The following is a 19887-nucleotide window of genomic DNA, read 5'->3' on the forward strand; positions in this document are numbered from 1 at the left end:
CCAGGCCTTGTAAGTGCACTATCACTGTACACAGTAACACCAGGCATTGCTGCAGTAGCACCAAAGTCTCATCCGTAAGTCAAAATTGGCTTTGGAAAGAAGTCTGTACCAGACTACTGACAGCACTAAATTGCAAACTGGTGAAATTTCTGTCCAGTTCTAATATTGGTATTCATTCACCTGTATGCTCAGAAACACTTTACTGACTCAAGACTTTATATACCAAGTCTGTCCTCTGTGTAACCCTGCCTATGATAAATGCTGAAAGCTTTTAAAAAATACATCCTTCAAAATCACCATAGAATTTGCTAATTTTAAGATAAGTTGGATCAGTCAGTCCAAAGAATACATTATTTGTTATTCCTTATGAGATAGGAAGTACTGAAAATAAGATCAAATAAGAACTTCCTTGCAAAGATAAAACCAAAAAAATTTAGAGAACTTCTCAGTTTCCATTTTTTTTTAAGTCAGCTTAATTCACAGAAAGTTTGACAGAAGACTTCTAGATAAGCTGTGTCTAGTTAGATATATGATTTTCATTACCTTTAGAGAGTTCAGTGCTCCTGTCAGGTAACTACTGTGCTCTATGAGCATCTGTTTGGTTTGTGGGTTTGTTTGTTTGTTTGGGTTTTTTTGTTTGTTGATTTGGGGTTTTTTCCTTAAATTTAGAATCCTGAAATAGGAGCCTAATTGTGGGTTTTGACTTTTGAAGGGTACAGCCAAAGTCAGAGATCCAGAATTAAATACAAAATCTGTAGCAAATAAATAACAAATTACAGTATTAATCCTTTATTTTCCTAAATCCAAAGGCATTTTACACATATATTGAAAATAAAGCAAACAAAAAATCCCACTTTATATTTTTTCTTTACATTAGCAGTTTTGCAAATTATCACTGAATTTGTATTTAAAGTGATAGAACCTGGCAGCAGAAATTTTTAAAAAAATTATTCCATTTAGAAGCTAATTTATCTTCTATGCGTTTAATTATCATACTCCAATTTCTTAATTTAGCAAACTAAAAGCAAACAACTGCCATCCACAAGAAATCAGGAAATTAATAAAACTGCAAACAAGCACCCAAAGAGCATCTAGTAATGTTATCAAGGTAGTTCAAGAAAAAATAAAGTACAACATAATAGTACAGAAACACTAAGACTTCCAGGAAGATCAAAAAACTGGTAAATTCTTAACTGACCACTTCGTTCATCCTGACTATTTAAGCTCAGCAAATAGTTGAAGGCCATTTTTTAGATTATTTTAGTAGTATCATAGAATGTTGAGAAGTTGTGTTTAGCCTCCCTCTCCATAGCTTCTGGCTTTCTCTAAAAACAGCAACCTAGAATTGCTCTCTGAAAGTCTTTCAAGGTCAGCACCTGCCTTATCTAAAGAAAAGCAAGTCTACCAGAAATGTAAATATTTATCTAACAACCCAGCCCCTGAGTTAGAACACAAATACACTTTGCCACCAAGCCACAGTAAAGGCAGATGTCAACAGCACTACCAAAGATGGCTTCAACCACTTTATTAAGTTTAGGTTAGTGGCACCTCATTACTCCAGCTGGACATTCAATTAAATGCATATAGTTTTATGAAAAATGGAGCACTTTTTTGCTTAATACTTAGAATTTCTATTTCATGCTTCAAACAGGATGTTTGCAGGGCATGAGAACTCAGAATAGTGTTCAGGCATGGATTTAAATGCTGAATAACTACAAAATCACTACATTTTCCGCGTGGCTTTCTTAGGAAAACCTGTAACTTATACATGTAAGAAGCAATCTCTGTGTTTAGTGGACCACTGAACAGACAACCAAATAAATCAAAACAACTTCCAGAATAATAAGCTTCAGCCAAATCAAGTCTGGTATCCACATAAAATGTTTTGTGTATGGTTCCCATTCAAGCTGTAAGCCTTGCTTGACAAAGCCCACACAACAAGGTAACAGATGCTGAAAACGAGTAGAACATTATTCCCTTTGACAAAACTTGCAATATTTGACGAGCTACTTACCCACATCCCCATAGACTTGTGAAGTGTGGTACTGTGGAATGTACTGCGTCGCCATGTCACCGGCTCCAGTCACGGGGGAGTATATGTGACGGGGTGGAGGGGGTATCATGGCTGGAAGAGGAAGGAAGCCGGGCAGTGGGGGATGTGGAGGCCTGTGTATCACTGTGTGACCACCAGGATGAAATTCTGGAGCCTGGGGAACCACCACAACCCTTCGAACACCGTTATCCTCAATAACCTGTACAGTGAGAGACACCACGCACCAAAAGAGAAATGACAGTCTGAAAAATACGTTTCTATAGATCCTTAAACAAAATCAGGAATAGTAAACCTCTTAAATCTGACAAAAGAAAAACAGGAAGTAGCAAGGAAATAAAAGGGATATTAAAGGGTCATCTATTTTAAGTGTATTAACTGCAGCAATTCCATTAATTTCTCAACGTGGTGGAGAAGAAACTTAAAAAAATCTGACTGTAAGGGTATTTAACAAACAACCAAGCTTCTCCTAAGGGTCCTGGTTTTTGCTTTGTCCCCAGCTCAGCCCACCAACCCTAACCCAGGAGGCACCTGCCATATGGGCTGTGCAGCAGCCATCATCTGCATTAGGCTGTTAGCAAGCAGACTACCAGGATGGTAGTCAGCCCTCTCAAAAGTCCTTCACAAGTCAAGTAAAAAAATTTTTTTTCCTTCTCCTCCCCCTATCCCTCTACCTGTTCAGAGGTCTTGAACTCTGAAGGGAGCCACATGCTACTCAGAAAACAGGTGCCCTTGTGGCAGCCTCTGGCTGACTGTAGCGCAAGGGCTTGTGAAAAATTAGCAAATGGGAAAGTGACAGCAGCCTTTGTGTGAGGTATCTGAGTGTGGCCCTTAGCAATGCTGCCAGAAGTTCCAAGCAATGGCAGTAGCATATGGAATCCCATGGTGAGAATCTGTAAGATGCAGGGAGCTGAGGTGTCCTGGGCATGGTACTTGTAGCATGCCTGGGCTGTGCAGCACATGGGGCTCTGGCAGAGCGCAGGCACAAGGGCATAAACTGTACAAAGTACTGAAGCAGAAAATTTCCTGGTCTTGTTGATGACTCACCCTCTTCAGTAAATGCGGGTAGGTCATCAGCTAGACCAGGAACAAGGATCTGCCCCTAAAGCACTTCACGTCATGACCCTCTCTAAATTTTTGTAAATTCACATAAATACATGAGTGTTGGTAACACCTAGAGATGATCTTGGCATTTAATTTTGATTTGTGTGTATCATGGTGTCAGTAACTTCAGTGTATGGGATGCCAATGAATAAACTGTTCTTCATTTCCTAGTAAAATGCTGCAGAATAAAGTCAGAGCAGAAACTGCAATGTAAGGTTTTAGGTGAAACATTTATCCAGAAAAGGGGAAGAAGGATGAAATATCATGACTACACTCAATAACAAGAGACAAAGCAACCCTATGACATAAGTTTTCACTGACATTTGAAATGAGATGGGGATATGTACACAGAGACCAATAAACACCCTGGTGCAACAGGAAGAGATCAATAGATCAAAACACTTAGTGCCAAGCTGCTTTCAGCTCCACTGTTTAAGGTTAATGGAATCATGCTTGGCTAGATTTAGCCCTGTGCCCTAGAGTGAATGCTTCCATCAAGTCCATGACAGAAAGCTGCTTGGAGGATCATTGGTTTTACCATGTCCCCATTAGGGGTTGGTGTGCATCTGGTACATCTGGAATAGAGCTTCTGATTCTGTTTTCTCTGCCAGCAATCTAATTTGTACAGCCCCAAATTATCCTGCTAGCTGAACCAATGCAAGGTAAGTGAGATTGGTACAGGAAATTGTTTCAAAACTTCAGCACTGTGCTGAGAGAAACAGTGCTGTAGGAAGAGCAGCATGCTTCGGATACTTTAGGATATGCACATGCAACAGCATTCAGAAGACACAGAAGTGTGTACACAATGGAGTGACCCCAGTTTAATTAATAGACAGTTGAAAATTAATGTTACTTAAGTGAACACAGTTTTAAAAAACATGCATACCATATGACTTTAAGAAATGGGTTATTTTCAGTACACAGAAATTGTTCCTTATTGGGAAAGAGTAATTAAAGACAATACTATTCAAATCTGTGTAACCATAGCTGTGTGGTATCCTAAAGGCAGAATATATTAGCAGTAAATACAACTAGAACTTCTGCTGTCCAATGAAATTCTCTAAACACTGAAATGTAGTTTTAATTAAGTCCCTTTTGGTTACAAAACCCCCCAAATACTGCAACTTATTATGATTTTATGAGTAGACTCAGATTATGTAGGAAACAGCTTCCATTAAAAACCAAACAAGCTGCTTAGTTTATACCTTGTTTTCTCGGGTCTGCTAATAGCTTAAGTAACTTAGAAATAGTCACCCAATTCAGAACAGCAGGGGCCTTATGTCTAACAAGTCTGTAACTGTGCTTCCAGATCTAACATCTGCTCACTGATAGGTCCCTAGCAGAAAACTACACAGATAAAAAATGCTCCCAAAAGCAGGCACAGCATCATGCCAAGTCTATACTTTTAAGTTTAAAAAATAAACAAGCTCTCTATTACCCCAATTGTGCTAGCAAAACGTGGTTCTGGCATAGGCCTGTTTGGTCAAATGAACCAACCAAACATCACTGGAAAACTCACTGCAGACAGCGAATATAGATGGCTTAAGAGAGGATGAATAAAGATGTGCTTTCTTTCAGTTTTACAACTACAGTTTCAAAAGAAGAGGAAGGGAAAAGGAAATCAGCTGATGAATTGCTATTTATTTATGTGATATAAGAAAAGTAAATCTTTTATTCAGTGGTAATCCTCAACTTCTAACAGAGGACAGTACACTGTATCACTGCCAAACAGGAACTGAAGCAAGCAGAGGCATAATAGAAATAAATCAAAATGGAGAGACAAAAGATGGTTATGTTGAAGTTCTTCCAGGCTGACAGCTTAGGACATTTAGCTGGTTTCCTATTCAACTCAAAATATAGCTGCAGCTGCTGACCTTTAAAAATATACTATACCTGAAGAAACCATAGAAGTTTGCTAGGACTGCAGTAAGTCTGGGAAAACTCTTAGCTTGATAATGTTAGATTTTCCTGTTCTGCAAGACTATCAAATCTTCTGGCTTGTAAGAGGAACTCCCATCATAAACCTCAGAGTCTGTTATGTTTGGTCAGTAATAAACACTTCAGAAGGCTTATAAATTACAGGTTGTCCTGGACTATGATACTTCTACTCCGATGAAAACAGCAGATGAGCATTCACCTGCACTCTGAGCTGGACAGATGGGAGGCACCTGCAGTTCAAAGGTCAGAGCCCTGTGCTAAAACAACACCTGCCTGGACTAACCAACTCCAGTGAAAAGTTAATGAATGGGCCCCTTCAAGGCCTGGCCCTTCAGCATCTTTGATTCAAATTGTCCTTAAAGGAAGGATAAACCAATTTAAAAAATATTTTTCAGATTGACACAACTTTTAAAATACGTATTTCATCAACTGAAAACAAATAAGAAATATGGCAAAATTCCAATTTTCATTTAGCTCTAAACTTCTTTCAGTACTTTAAAAATTAATTCTAATAGGAATCAAGACTTTCTATTACAATCTGAAGATATATGGACTTGTAGTGATATTTATAAGCCATTTTTCTTCTGCCTGCTTGGGAACTTAACTACAAAGGATGCACAGAATCAATTTATCAGCCAGCTTCCAAGAGATGAAAGATAAAATCAGTAATTTGCCTGCCCTACCAGCCTTTTCTTTTGCTAGAGGACAACTTTTTAAATGTTTTTCAGATAATCTGTCCAACATCTGCTGACACTGTGGGCTCTTTTGTTCTATGTTATGCACTCTAGTCCCTTCTCAGTGTACACCACTGGATGCACACTAAGTCAGAGGTGGAATGGTCATGACAACAGAATGTCTTGATAGAGACTTTACATCATGGGGAGTGGCATTCAACTGCTCTGACTTCCAGATCTGACCTACTAAGCCCTGGACTTGTTCTACAGCTGAGGGAAAGAAAGAGACACCATCTAAAATGGCCACACATCTCATTATAATTCACATGTCAAAAATAGCCAAGAGAAATCATCCTTTTAATCTACTTTAAAGCATGTCCAGGTTATCTAGCTCACATTTAATTTACAGGCATCTAAATTAGGAATCACATAGCAGTGAAAAAATGAGGGCCCCATTTTAAGATAACTGGTGGAAACACTTATCATATAATAGCTTAGTCCCAATGGACAGCTGACATTTTCTCCATGTGTTTGCTGTACTTTTTCAACTGACCTGTGCTTCTCCTTATCTGCATGGAAAGTCCCAGACATGAACTACGTACATATATAAATTATATTTTATTATATATAGTCTATATATATTGCCAAGAGAAAATATCCACAGACACAGGAATCAGTACAAATCCTGCATAAGCAGACGTTTGGGTCATGATTGCCTTTTATATTCAGAAGGCATCTGGTACATTAGGATTCTGAACTCAGCAAGGAACTGTGCTTGCTACTGTCATGTACATAGTTAATATATAACTGAACAGGCACAGAGACAGCATGAAAAGTCTCCCATCTCAGAAACACTGAGAGACATCTCTGATCTCCTCACTTGATCACAGTGACTGAAAACTAATAAATTATATTACTGAATTAGTGATTATGGTTCCAATTCCAAAATTTGTGTGAAAAGAAATAAAATAAGAAGCAAGTGAAGTGACATACCTGTGGGGCATATCCAGGAGGCACATAAATAGTAGGCACTGAACCATTTGGGGACATCATTGGAACCTGAGCAGGACCTAAGTGGGTTACAGAAATATTCAGTACAGCACCATTTAATAATTTGAGAAAGCTGAAAGAACATACTGAACTGCAATGTCTCTGTGAAAAATATACAAGATAACATGGATAAACAAAGGCAATGAACTGTACAGATAAAATTACAGCAAAGGGCACTCTTTGAAATCTAAAAACAGCTGAAGAAAACCAGAAACAAGCAAAAAAAAAATCCCCAGCAAGTATTTCTCCCATCTCTGTCAATAAGCTCACAGAAGAGCTCATGTCAAAACTCAACAGATGACAAATCAAAAGAAATACCCCAAGATGAAAAGACAATAGAAGAGACTACAAAACAGAAACAAACTGCTAAAACCAGATAATATCCAGTTAAGAGTTACAAAGAAAATTACCTACAAAATGGCTGTTTTTCACTATGGTCTTATCAACTTATCCCACAGAAGTGGGAAGTGGCAAACTAGACACAAGGTCTCAGGGAAAAGCCAGTTCATTACCAACTAGTTAGTCTGCTTCAGCTAACAGGAAAAGTCAGGACACCATGGTGATCCTTGTACTGCGCAAACCATAAAGAAAGGAGTTTACACACACTTAGATAAATATGACAATGGGAATGTCTTAAGGTGGCATTTGTAGATAAAGTATTGCCTAGAAAATCAGGTACCTTCAAAGAGCACAGGGACGCTGTCACATACTTGGATTTTCAAAAAGCTTTTGACAATGCCTCTCAAAGACTCTTAAAGAAGTACTGCTGCCTTTGGTTAAAAAAAGAAAAGGTCTTTCCATTAATAACTGATTGGAGAACAGGAAACTAAGAAATAAATGATCAGCTTTGGAAGTTCTTTGAGTGACCAAAAAGAGTCCCACAGGCACCCAAAGAACCTGTTTCAGTGTATTAAAAAAAGTTTCCAGAAAAGAAAATGAACAGCGAGGTGATGAATTGTTGCTATGTTCTCAGAGTGCTGCAAAGGATCTCACAGTACTCACTGACGAGATGACAAAAACCCAGGAGTAATGTTGGTAAGTGCAAAGTGATGCACTTGGATAAAACCAGAAATGTTTCTTTACAGCGAGAAACCATAAATCGGATGTAAACAAACACACAATGCAGCTACTACATGGTTTTCTAAAGAAATACCAGTCAAGTGTTGTTTAGAGGCATAGGCAGAAAGAGAACATCAAAAAACCATTACTAATGGAACAGGGAACAAGCAGAAAACATCATTACACTGTGCTGTAAATTCACACTGTACCTCAAATCCTTGAGCAATGTGTTTGACTCCACAACCCAAAAAGAACACACATGATTAGAAAACGAAAAAAAAAAAAAATTTAGAGTGGCTTTCCATCTGTTTACCAGGAAAGAGTCAAGAGACCAGGATTCTTCCATCAGAAGACGGTTAAAAGGGCTGGCAGCAGAGAAACAGTAAAAGATCTATTAAAAAACACCTAAAATGGGAAGATAGATGATTTATAGTTTCTCATTTGCAAGAACCAGAGATAGTTAACTAATGACCAGGTAAGTCTTAACAGATAAGGGAATTTCTCATAAAGTGTACAGCTAAAATTGTGTGACTCCTTGCTTTAAAAACAGTGTAGAAATGAAAGATTAGGTTCAGTTTGGGAGAAGTAATCCATTAAGAGCTGTAAAAAAGATAGGTACTACTTTTGTTCCATGAACAAGGAAGTTTCTTCTGTGTGCCTGCCCTATCCTTATGCTCTTTAGTATTTGATACTGGCCTCTACCAGAGCAGGCACACTGTTACAGGCTCAAGAGGGATGTCCTTACGTTACTGTGTTTTAAATACACAAGGGAACAATCACTGTAGTTTTAATAATGAAAGAAATACTGAAAGACAATATAATTTGAACAAGTTTTGTGACAAGACAGAAGTTTGGGATTCAGACACTGTAGGCTACGTTCTGCAAATTTCTAATTCAGTATATTAAAGCTACCAATCCAACTTAGCGCAGTTTCAGTAATACTTGAAAGGGCATTTGTAGCTCCACCTTAATGTTTTTGAAAACTCTGTTAGGATCTGCAAATGGAAAGTACTAAGTAAATGCAAAGTGGAGTAAGTAAGATTAGCATACCTCATTCTGATATGTATGGACTTAACACAAAAATAAAGGTACCTCTGTCTGAAAGCCAAGAGCAGGGAAAAGGAATGAAAAGCGCTCCTTAGAAAAGCAGCATGCAATCCAACTTGATTGCACATATAATAGAAACTTCTTTACAGTAAGACATAGAAGTCTGCAAACATTTTACCTAAAAGGAATCACAGCTTTATTATCAACCAAAATGCTAACCCACAGTAGGGGTAGGGGGTGAAGAGACTTTTTAAGAACAAGGCCTTGAATGAATTGTTCACTGAACTGTGCAACAGCGAAGAATATAAAGACTACAGCAAGCTATAAACTGAGAACTGAACATTCTTCCAGTGGTTTTGCTCCTCTGAAACTCAAAAATGTTTCAGCAAAAGTTTCTTCCGAGTATGAAGTGCTAAAAAGAAATTAAAGTGAAGCAAAAATCAGCAAGAGAAACTTCAAACTGTTTCAAATGCACTAATTTCAAAAAGGTCAAAATTAATGGAAGCATATTTATTGTAAGTTGCCATTGAAATAAAAAAATGGTTTAATTCTTACATAAGAAGGTGGATTTTATACAACTTGTATTTTGCATTGCTTATCTGCAGTTTTTCTATAATGAGCACAAAACACTGACACTTCCATTAAACTCACAATTTTAAACTATATAAGTTTCAAGTAAATGGAAAATTACGACCAAGTTTACTTGAACTTTTTACAGAACACAACGTCCTTGGGGAATGACGAAACTCACATAAGCAAGCGTTTTCTCTGAGAACTGGTGATTATCCGTGTTTGGCTTTTTTGCTTTGTTTTGCTTTAAGCATCTAGAGACTACTGTTCAACAACCTTTTTAAGGCTTACTTATTTAACACTTTAATCTCTCTAACAAACACAGAGCAGTTATCTTCCATCCAGTGCAAAGGTTGATCCACAAAGCCATTTTCAGTATACCATAATCTAGCAGTAACAAAAATAAAGGCATAAACTCAATGTATGAACCTGAAAAAATACTGCAGAATTAGAATAGAGTCAAGTCAGTAGTTTTGAAATTTGCAGCCCATCTTCTGCTCCTTAAAGTACCAGAATTAATGAAAACATATTTGAATATTCAAGAATTCTATTTTACTTCTGATTAGATTTCCAAGTGGCTGTGAAATGAAATTTCTAAACGGACATCCAAAAAAATGATAAGCATGGGACAAAAAGTAGGCGGACTTCACAGGTATTTTAAATATGTTTTACAGCAAGATTGCTGATTTCTTGATAAGAAGTGTATTCCAACCTGCAAAATTTTATCTGAAGATAAAATGCTATATGCTATAAAAACATGTATTTTTTCTTTGGTAATGTGAAGATGTCAGCTCTCCTGTGGTGCAATACACTGTAACAGGATTTTTCATCTTTTTAGGTATTGGCTGGACTGCTGCATGACAAAACCAGTGTTTTACCATGAGGTGAGAGTTATTATAAAGAATCAGCAAACAACAGGATCAGGAATTCCTGTTAAGGAAATATATAATTTTGCATGTTGCACATAAATAGAATTGATTTCATCCAAACCACCCTGTAATGAATGTTGATGACTTGATTGTTGGTAAAGGGAGGTCTCAAATCTTTTATACATTTTCAGGTATATAAGCTCTCTTACATAATAAGTGGAAAAGAAACATTGTGGGAGTGGAAACAAACACATACCCATGCTAATTTATTACTGAAAAATGTCTCATCAGACTCACTAAGTGTTGATGTAATGGAACTGAACCCAAGAAACATATGTTACACCACACTCTCAATTTATGATTGTCCTAAAATCCCACCAACGGGAGGAATACCTCCTTCCCCTAGCAATCTCTCCAACGTGTCATTCTGAGCAGACTATAAAAACCTCATTATGCTCATTACAGCCACCATAATCATGCAGCAAAATTACCAGCGCTGCATCATCGCTAAGATCGTGAGAAGCTGATCTAAACATAGTAACACCTGAAAACCTGAGGATACCGCCACCGCTCGCCTAGCACATACACCATTTCTTTTTATTTCAACCATGAAGCATCGCTCCATTATAAGTGGCTCATAAAAGCCCCGGCAAAGGTTGCACACACCGGATTCCCAGCGCCGGGGCAGGGAATGCTCTTCCGGGGCACTCGGCACCCGGGCTCCTACGGCCTCCCGGAGCTGGGCGTCCTGCTCCCTTCAGGGCTCGGGACCACGGCCACCCCCCTCGGAGAGCGCACCACCGACCGAGGGGCCCGGCAGCTCTCCGACTCCTGCCCCACAGATTTTTATTTTTTTTTTCCCCCGGCCATTGCAGCTCTCCCCCATCCGCCACTGCCGCACAGCCGCGGAGGCCGCCGGCCCGCAGGTGTCGTGTTTCACCGCGGCGGCCGAACGGGCAGGCGGGCGTCCTTACCGCTCATTTCGGGCCGGGCCGGGCCGGGCCGGCGGGCGGGCGGCAGCTCCCGGCGCGCCGCGGCAGCGGGCGGGGCGGGGCGGGTCCCGCAGGTGCGCGCCGGGCCCGCTCCGCTCCGCCCCGCCCCGCGGCCTCCGCGCCCCGCCCTGCCGCTTCAAGGGGCCGCGGCCCCGCGGGGAGCGGCGTGCTCCGCCAGCCCGGGGGCTGCCGCGCTGTACGGCAATCGGCCGACCGTCAGTGCCTGGTGTGATCCGAGTCATTTCGCTGAAAGCTTTTACCTTAATTGGCATAATTAAGGGCTAAAGAATTACTCGGGCCCGGTCCTTCCAGAAGATTTTCCTTGGGCTGACCTGCTAATCAGTTTACACCTAAGAAAGGGGGTGCACAAACAGATCTGGTTGCAAACAAACACTTTCCGGCCCAGCGTCTGGAGAGCTGCAATGACTTTGATACTAATCTATTTGGATACTGCGGCTCATGAACACTGCTATACTTAGCATTAGTCTAATGTGAACGGTGATGAATCACTGCTATCCCCAGGAGGAAATAGCATTCAGGATTTACTGCAGCACATTAGGTTAACTATGGCTCTATAACCGAACACCCACACTTTGACATCACACAGGCGATGATATGCATCACTGACGCAAGCACTGACAGGATCAAACACAAAGGCCACAGCAGCTGAAACAATAGAGCGCCAGCTGACGTAGCAGCACACCCCTCTAACACTGATGGGCTGCAGTAAATCAATAGTCCCAGATGCCACAAGCAGTTGCACCACTCTGTCTTTTACATAAGGGCTAAGACTTCAAAGTTTTATTTTGGCTCCCAACAGCTACAACTAATTTAAAAAAATCCAGTAACAACAACCACTACCAATTGGTCTATGTTTGTCTTGTAAGCCATGCCTGGAAAATACTTCAAGTTAACCTCAACATCTTTACACATACTAGGTGCAACATAATAAAAGCAACTAACACAAAAAAAGGAAAGCAAGCACAGAACTTACCGTTTGGCCTAAGCTGGAGAAGAAACATAAGGAACTAGGATCTCTGCAAGGACACAGGTGATCAGAAGACTTCAGCTGGCAGCGCTGTCAATTTAACGCATCCCTTATGCTCTAAATTCATCCTGACAAAACAATCCCTCCCCTTCCCCCATCCATCTGTCTACTTTTGCCATCAAGGCTGGGGAACAGCAGCTGAGAAAGCCGCAACATCAATTGAAATGTATTAACTGACTAGGAAAAAAAAAAAAGGAAACCTATCGGTAGACAGTAGGCTGGCAAACAAAAGGAAAAACGGAAGGTAAGACATTATCATGGTTCCTTTCAAAAGTGAGGGGGGAGGGAGAGAAGCATGAGTTTCTTTTACAGAGACTTTGGAATAATGGATAAAAGAGCAGAAAGCTATGAAGCCTAACTAGAGTATTTCTAAAGATTACATCCTAATGAGATCCTGATCTTTCCCATGAAACCACACATACATATTCACAAGAAAATCCCTTCTCAGGCAAAGTGCAGGGATGACAGGTTCCTATAGCACTTTATCACTAATGCAGCTATCAGTTTTCTTTTATAATGGCCTGATACGCTTTCAAAGGAAAAAGGTGACAATGGTTTCTATGTTCAAATGTTAAATGTACTTCTATTTCACCTGTTTCTAAACAATGACCATGGTGCAATTATGTAATTAAAAAAAGACTGCAAGTCCATGCCTTTGAACAGCACAAACTTCATAATGCAAAGTTACACTTGGGAATTTGCAGAAGAATGACTGTAGTCGACTGAGACACTACAACAAGACTTTTTATACCTACTTTCTGAAGCAACTCTTTGCCACAGTGACAAATTCTACTTCACTAAAAAAAGTAACAATGATTCAAAGACGTTAATGTGGAAATACAACATACACTTTGTACTGTGCAGCCCAGACTGTTAAATTACTCTGTTTAGTTTGCCAGCTTAGGGCAATGATTTAGTGACTGTGTGGAAGAGTTACGTCAAAAAATTGTTCACACCCTCACAGAGTTCCAATTTAAATATTGGGTGAACCATAAATTGCTGCATTTCAAAGGGAGTCAAATGTGATAAACCACACAGAGAGGCTTTGATAAAAATGTTATTATTCTTAGCAGGAAAAATAATCTGCACTTATTCTTATCTAACTGCACTGCATATTTGCTTAGCTTTTTCTTCAAGAGCTTAATTTTCTAGCACTGATGTGCAGTACAGATCTGCAAATTTTTCTGACTAAAATTTAATATTTGTGCATGCTGCTTAATCATGTTGTGCTTGATTCACAACATTCAGATAATCTACAATTTAATAATCTAACAGTTGTTACTACTAGAATTGGTGTTTTTCTAATCACGTGGGTTTGGCTTTTTTCTCCCATATAGGACTGCAGACCAGGAAGTTAAAAAGTTAAGCACTGCTACTGACAGCTGCTTGTGGTTAAGAGTGAAAAGCACGAGTGAGTCTCAACAGTTGGCAGTTCTTCATGTGTAGACAGTGTCTTCTACAAAAGCCTGTGTTGATCCAGAGAAGACAGATCTTGGAAAGAACAAGCATTAACTTCAACTTCCTCCCCCTGCCTGATTGTGCTAAGGATAGTATTACATAGTATAATTACTTGTAAAAGCCTTTTCACCATCCTGATATTCAACTTATTACACTAATGAGGGGTTTTTTTACTTACCTGGCTACATTGGCTTGAAACTAGAATGCAGAAGTATCTGGCACATTCTGCTGTCTCAGCTGGCATTCAAAGAAGCCTCCTTTCCTTTGTGCAAATTTCTTAACATTACCCCTTCCCAAATTATAATGCACACACATACACTTATATCTATGTATATATATACACACATATAAAATACATTAAATGGCTTGAATATGACTTACTGAGTAACACTTAAGCAAATCTAATGTTTTGATTAAGAAAATCAATAACATTCATATAAATGCTGGAACAGTTTTACCAGATTCTAAGGTAAGGTATTTTAAAATTATGGACAAGTGAGAATAGTCCATGGATATATATAAAAAAATAAAATCTGTTTGAGCAAACTGGGATTAATATATCATATACAGTGTCAGAAAACACAGCAAGAAGTCATTATCTGAAAAGGCTGCCAAGAAGAAATTCAGTGCCCAACTAGAATTTTTATTTTTACCCAAGGCACATAGCTCTAAAGACATATTACTCTGAGTTTCTGGAATCTACTAATAACAAGTACTTTCATTTGAAAACCTTTGAGTTGTCTAGGTTTCAATCTGATTATATAAATGAATACAACACTGATTCATATTGCCCATTTAAAATAAAACCACAGCAGAACAAAAGTTATTATAATTATTAACAGCTGAAATCTTCCTAGTATCTAAAATAAATATGAAACACATATTTCCTTGAAGGGACCAGTTTGGGAGTGATCATTCCTAACTAGAGGATACAAAACTAAGTTACTAGGATGTGGGGTATTTCAGCTTTCCAGAAATCCCATAATTCAGAATTCTATGTGATTTAGCAGAAGAGGGAAAACCAGGTAAATCTAGAAAGACATTGGCTCCACCACTACAGTTCTACGGTGCAAAAGCAGGGCTAAATACTTTTCTCAGTATAATGCAAAAAGTGAATGTCAACTGCTGACTTCTAAAAACCCTCCCACCCAATAGCTCTGTCTCACTGAAATTTTACTCTCTTAGATATGGTTCTTGTATTAGGTGAGTCTGCTGTTCCGATCAGATAAAAAGATTATTTGTAACAATACTAAGCAATGGAAAGAGTTTGGTCCTCCAGTCCTACCTCTCTTCACACTCACCCCATACAATTATCCTTATTGTCTCCATGTGAGGTGTTCACTTGAGTCCACCAACAAAGTTTCTGGCAACACTGCAGTTCCACAAACAAATGTTCAGATGTAGGTTTCTTAACCATGAAATAGATTATGAAGTAACACTATTACACCGCTTTGTTTCAAATCATGAGTGGAGAAAACAAGCCCTGAAGCTGACAATTCAAAAGACAGCATTTGTGATGAGAAATCATTCTGTCATGCCACAAACCATAGGGAACAAGACCCAGGCAAATTATACAGAATCATGTGACAAAAGATAGACTTAAGACCAAACTGAAAAATCTGATGTCATACACCTTACAACTTTACAGCATCTAAAGCAAACACTTGGCTTCAGCAGCATGATTCACTGGCTGCCTCCAGAAGACAAGTCTCTGCTTTGGCACATTCACCACAGCCAGCTCCTCTTTAGGAAAGTGCTATGAACACCGAACTAAGAAATAACATGGGTCACTTCTGCTGGAGATGGATCACTAGAAACTGGAATGGAATCATGCTTAACTCCTTTAATCCCAGAGCTTCTAAGTGGAAAATTCAGATCCAGCCTTTAAAACAGGAAGTAGAACCCAGGACTACACCTAAATCATAGAGGAAGCCCCATTACATCAACAGAAAAAGACAGCTTGCTTTCCCACATATTTTCCCTCTAGAATCTTTTTTTTTGAAGTGAAGATGCCCATCTCCAAAAGACAACAAAAGAAAAGGCCAACTCAGAATTTCCCAGAGCCTCACAGCTAAGGGACACTGCTGGAATTGGGGAGCTACAGGTTTAAATTCTCTGGTACTTGCAGAGTTCAGATTTTTTTTCGGTTGTGGGCAAGTGCTTTAAACAACTTCCTGCTGATGATGCTGTTTGCATTTCAGAATAAACTTAATACAGCCCAAGTACCCAAGCACACTTTCTTTTTGGAGAGACAGAAAGGAATCATTTATATACTGTCTATATACTGTCTCTGTCTTTAATGTCTGTCTCCTGACCGTTCCCTGCAGCTTCATGTTTTGTAGCATTAGAGGCACATAGGGGATTCCACGGTCAAAACAGAAGCTGGGCTGCATCTGAGACTTCTGCAGCTAAATCTAAGTTACAATTAAGGTGGAATCCAAGCATCTTAAACATGACCCCTTGCAATCACAATTCTTCCCATAGACGTATTTTTCTCTGTCTTTTCACTAATAACTAGCTTATGAATGCAGCTACAATAGGCGATGCTCTGAAGACAGTGGAAATAAAAGTCTGACTGAAAAACTACTGAGCTTGAACATTGTTATCATTGCAACTGACATGATAAATACTTAAACATTTAGATTAAGATTTCTGGTTCTGCTAATGACTTAAGGTCAACATACAAGAATTTTCATGTCCAAAAGCTTTGCAGAAATTTGATCCCAAATAAATTATTCCCAAACCAGGATACACATAAAAAAAACCACTGATATTGTCAGACTTAGCAACACAGAAAGGTACCATGCTTGATACAAACATCTGCAGCCTCTTCTGCAGTGAAATGCTTCTACTATTGCACAAATCCCTCAATACTATCAGACAATTTGCACTGCAAACCTCACATTTTACTGCCGACAGTGATGTGAAAATGGTATTCAGGATTTGCAGTTTAACTAATAAAGACTTTAAAATCTGTATGTTTTAAATTTGTTTTGGAATTTGAAGTTTAAAATTTGGTCTTTTTGGTGTTTTATAAGACTCCTTGATTCTCCAAAATTAATTCTTGGCAGATCACTTCAATGAGGCATCATTTTCTACAAATCTGAAGCAAGTTACCACACATGGGAAGTATGTAAGCTCAAATACTAAGAGCATGACAAAGGCTTTTCTTGATAAAAAGCTTTCAGCAATGTTAATAAACATGTATTACCAGAAAGAAAATATCTGAAAAAGCAGTAAGCTAGGACCAGAAACCAAGATAAGCCTATACCACTGCAGTGTTCTCTTCAAATTCAATTTGCTTTGTTACCAAATACGTTTTGGAAAGTAACATACCCACTGCTCTGGCATCTGAAATGAAGCTGGAGTCAGAAAGAACTATGTAAGGAATCTACTTACCTGTGCTAAACAAGAGGCCAGGGATGAAAGAAATAACTTGGCTCAGACATACAATGGTTGTCATTCCAAACCAGAAGAAAGGAAAAAAGACACATGCATATGGTGGAGTTCCTTACCATACATTATGTATGGATCAATATATCCCTCCATGAAGGAGCTGAGACAAGAAAATTGCTTAATAGCTGTAAAGTAAATGTGCCCTTTGTGCAGAAATCTTTTTATTGCTTCACTACTGTCTGGATGCAGGAGATGTAAATTTTCTGTTGTTGAACCACGAGGGCTCAAGGCCTGAAAAACACCTCATGAATCAAGTCTATTCACTGGCAATTGCAATTTCAATCCTCTCCTCCATTACCATATATCAAGATCCACCATAAATGGATGTCTCTGTAGAGGCATGAAGACCAATACCAAAGCTATTCTTTGAGGAGCTGTGGACTGCTCCTCTACAGCACCACTCTCCTATGTAGCCAGGTTTCTTGTAATTATATAAAAGTATTTCACAGCCATTTGATAGCCAACTGGACTCCAGACTAGCTCTGGCATTCATTATTTTTTAAAAATCCCTGTTGTTTTCCATCAAAAGTTATTTCTAGCCAAGCAAACGAAGCTCTTCTACTCTGTTTTTATATTTTCTCCTGACTATCCTAAGTTCTCCACAACACCTGGAGTCAGCGTCATTTCATAATTTGTAAACATGAATTATCAAATTACAGTTGAAATCTCAGCAGAATCCTGTAAAATCCTACTAAACATCCCAAACTATACTAACAATGACAGTCCTGATGCATTTTATGATCACACTAAGCTTCACAGATACATTATACTGGAGATAATATTTCTCTTGTGAGTCAAATAGATAGCTGGCCTGCTTCTTCCTCCTCCTTATCAAGTTTCAAGTGAGGAGAGCCCCATCTATAATTTATTAATTTTATGCACAACCTTGCACTGTATATAACTGCATTTCACCCAGTTCAGCAGTACCATTCAAACAACACTCCTCTGGACAACTACTGCATGTTCTTGTTGATCTTTTAGCACTTCTGGAATATGATTTCCTGTGCCATTAGAGTTGTCAGGATGATCAGCTTTGCTGAAATACCAAGTATTTCTAGAATGTTTCGTTAGCTGAAAGATACCTGAGTGCATTGATTAAGTGAAGAATAAGGAAGAATATACCTACATCCTAGGTTAGCTGTGCATCATACTTCAGCATTCAATCCTTTCCTATTTCATGCACAATTTAGAATCTTAAAAAAAAAAAAAAGGTTGTATTGAGTCCGCTGAAGTTCTTTGGAAATAGTGATCAAAAACATTCTATGCTGCTCTTTGAATGAAACAGGCAACATGTGGGTATCTGGCCTCAAGACTCCACTGCATACCTGCAATTCTTTACACCTGCATTTTCTAGTCCTATCTGCTTCCCATTGGCCTTCATATCCGTCAAAACTACATCCTAAATAGACATAACCTCACCCAACATTAAGCCTCTTTTTCTTTGTGTAAGGTTCCCAGGCACTTCAGACCTTTTTTCCAGCTCTCTGAAGCTGCACAGAAATGTTTACGGTACTATTTGCCCAGACCCAGCAGCAGAGTAGCACCATACAAAAAGATGATCCAGCAACATACATTTATGTGCTTCTGAAAAGAACTCTAAACCCAGTACCTTTCTGTTTAACTACAGTCACCAACATGAGACAAGACTTTTTCCCATCAAAAATAATGGATCTGTTTTTCAGTTGAGAGGACAAGGCTCAGTAACTAAAAAAAAGTCAACACACTGAAATTCTAAGAACATAATGCACAATTGGAAACCTATTGTGGAGAAATCAGTGCTCTGTATGGCATTTGAAAGACCTGACAGAGGATGAACAGAGAAAGATGTGTGGGCATATTAATAATCTACTATGTGTCATATCTTTGCTGGAAAGTGATGCAAGGAAACTTTGATGTGTATACAGCTGCAATTAAAAGAAAAGCTAGGGTATTTCCAAGGTACATTTTCCTCCTGTTCATGCAATTTTCCTTTTCATAAGCATTAGAAGGGTGTAGTAAGCATAAAACCGTATCTTTGACAAATATTTTATTGAAAATGCTACATAGATATGATGTCAGATTTACAACCTGTGTATAAATGCACTGTTCTAATACACATAGGGGAGAAGTGAAAAAATGATCAAACTATCAATAATCAATCTCAAAAACCTCACACTTGACAGACATCTTGTATCCATTTGTAGTACAAATCAGGGAAATGAATGGAAGTTAGTCTCACACTAACCAGTCCTCTGCACCTCTGATTAATATTTGTTGATATTCACTCTTATTTTTCAGCTCTTTTAGCAGGTGATTTTTAAAACTCATTCATGTTGAGAGAACTTTAACTGGTTTCAGTTGTTTAGACTGCCCTTGTAACTTACTAAATATTTTCACCCATTAATGCATTGCATAGCCACCAGATGCTCCCCAAAACTGCCCCCACCAGCAATGTCAAACTCTAATGGGAGATATTCACTCTGCTTCCTACCTCAATTCAGAAAAAAAAAAATCTTTCAGAAAAAACAGTTTAGCTTCTCAAATTCCCCAACTCACCTTGGGCTTTAAGCATCCCAAGGATGTGTCTGCAAGG

At 38.8% G+C, this 19887-nt stretch overlaps 1 protein-coding gene across 5 annotated transcripts in view; it reads right to left on the reverse strand.

Annotated features, from left to right (window-relative positions):
- FNDC3A (fibronectin type III domain containing 3A) overlaps positions 1-19887 on the reverse strand; it is a 111987-nt gene that overhangs the window by 42993 nt on the left and 49107 nt on the right. For 4 of the 5 annotated variants that reach the window (XM_066313263.1, XM_066313264.1, XM_066313261.1 and 1 more), the window contains 2 exons: positions 6760-6836; positions 2015-2252 (listed from right to left, as the gene is read on the reverse strand). In XM_066313263.1, coding sequence (XP_066169360.1) covers positions 2015-2252; positions 6760-6836 — 315 coding nt within the window. Of the gene's footprint in view, positions 1-2014; positions 2253-6759; positions 6837-11335; positions 11374-19887 lie in introns of those variants that run through there. The other variant, XM_066313265.1, reaches the window with a different exon arrangement.

The sequence above is a fragment of the Sylvia atricapilla genome, chromosome 2, assembly GCF_009819655.1.
Source record: "Sylvia atricapilla isolate bSylAtr1 chromosome 2, bSylAtr1.pri, whole genome shotgun sequence".
NCBI classification, from domain to species: Eukaryota; Metazoa; Chordata; class Aves; order Passeriformes; family Sylviidae; genus Sylvia; species Sylvia atricapilla.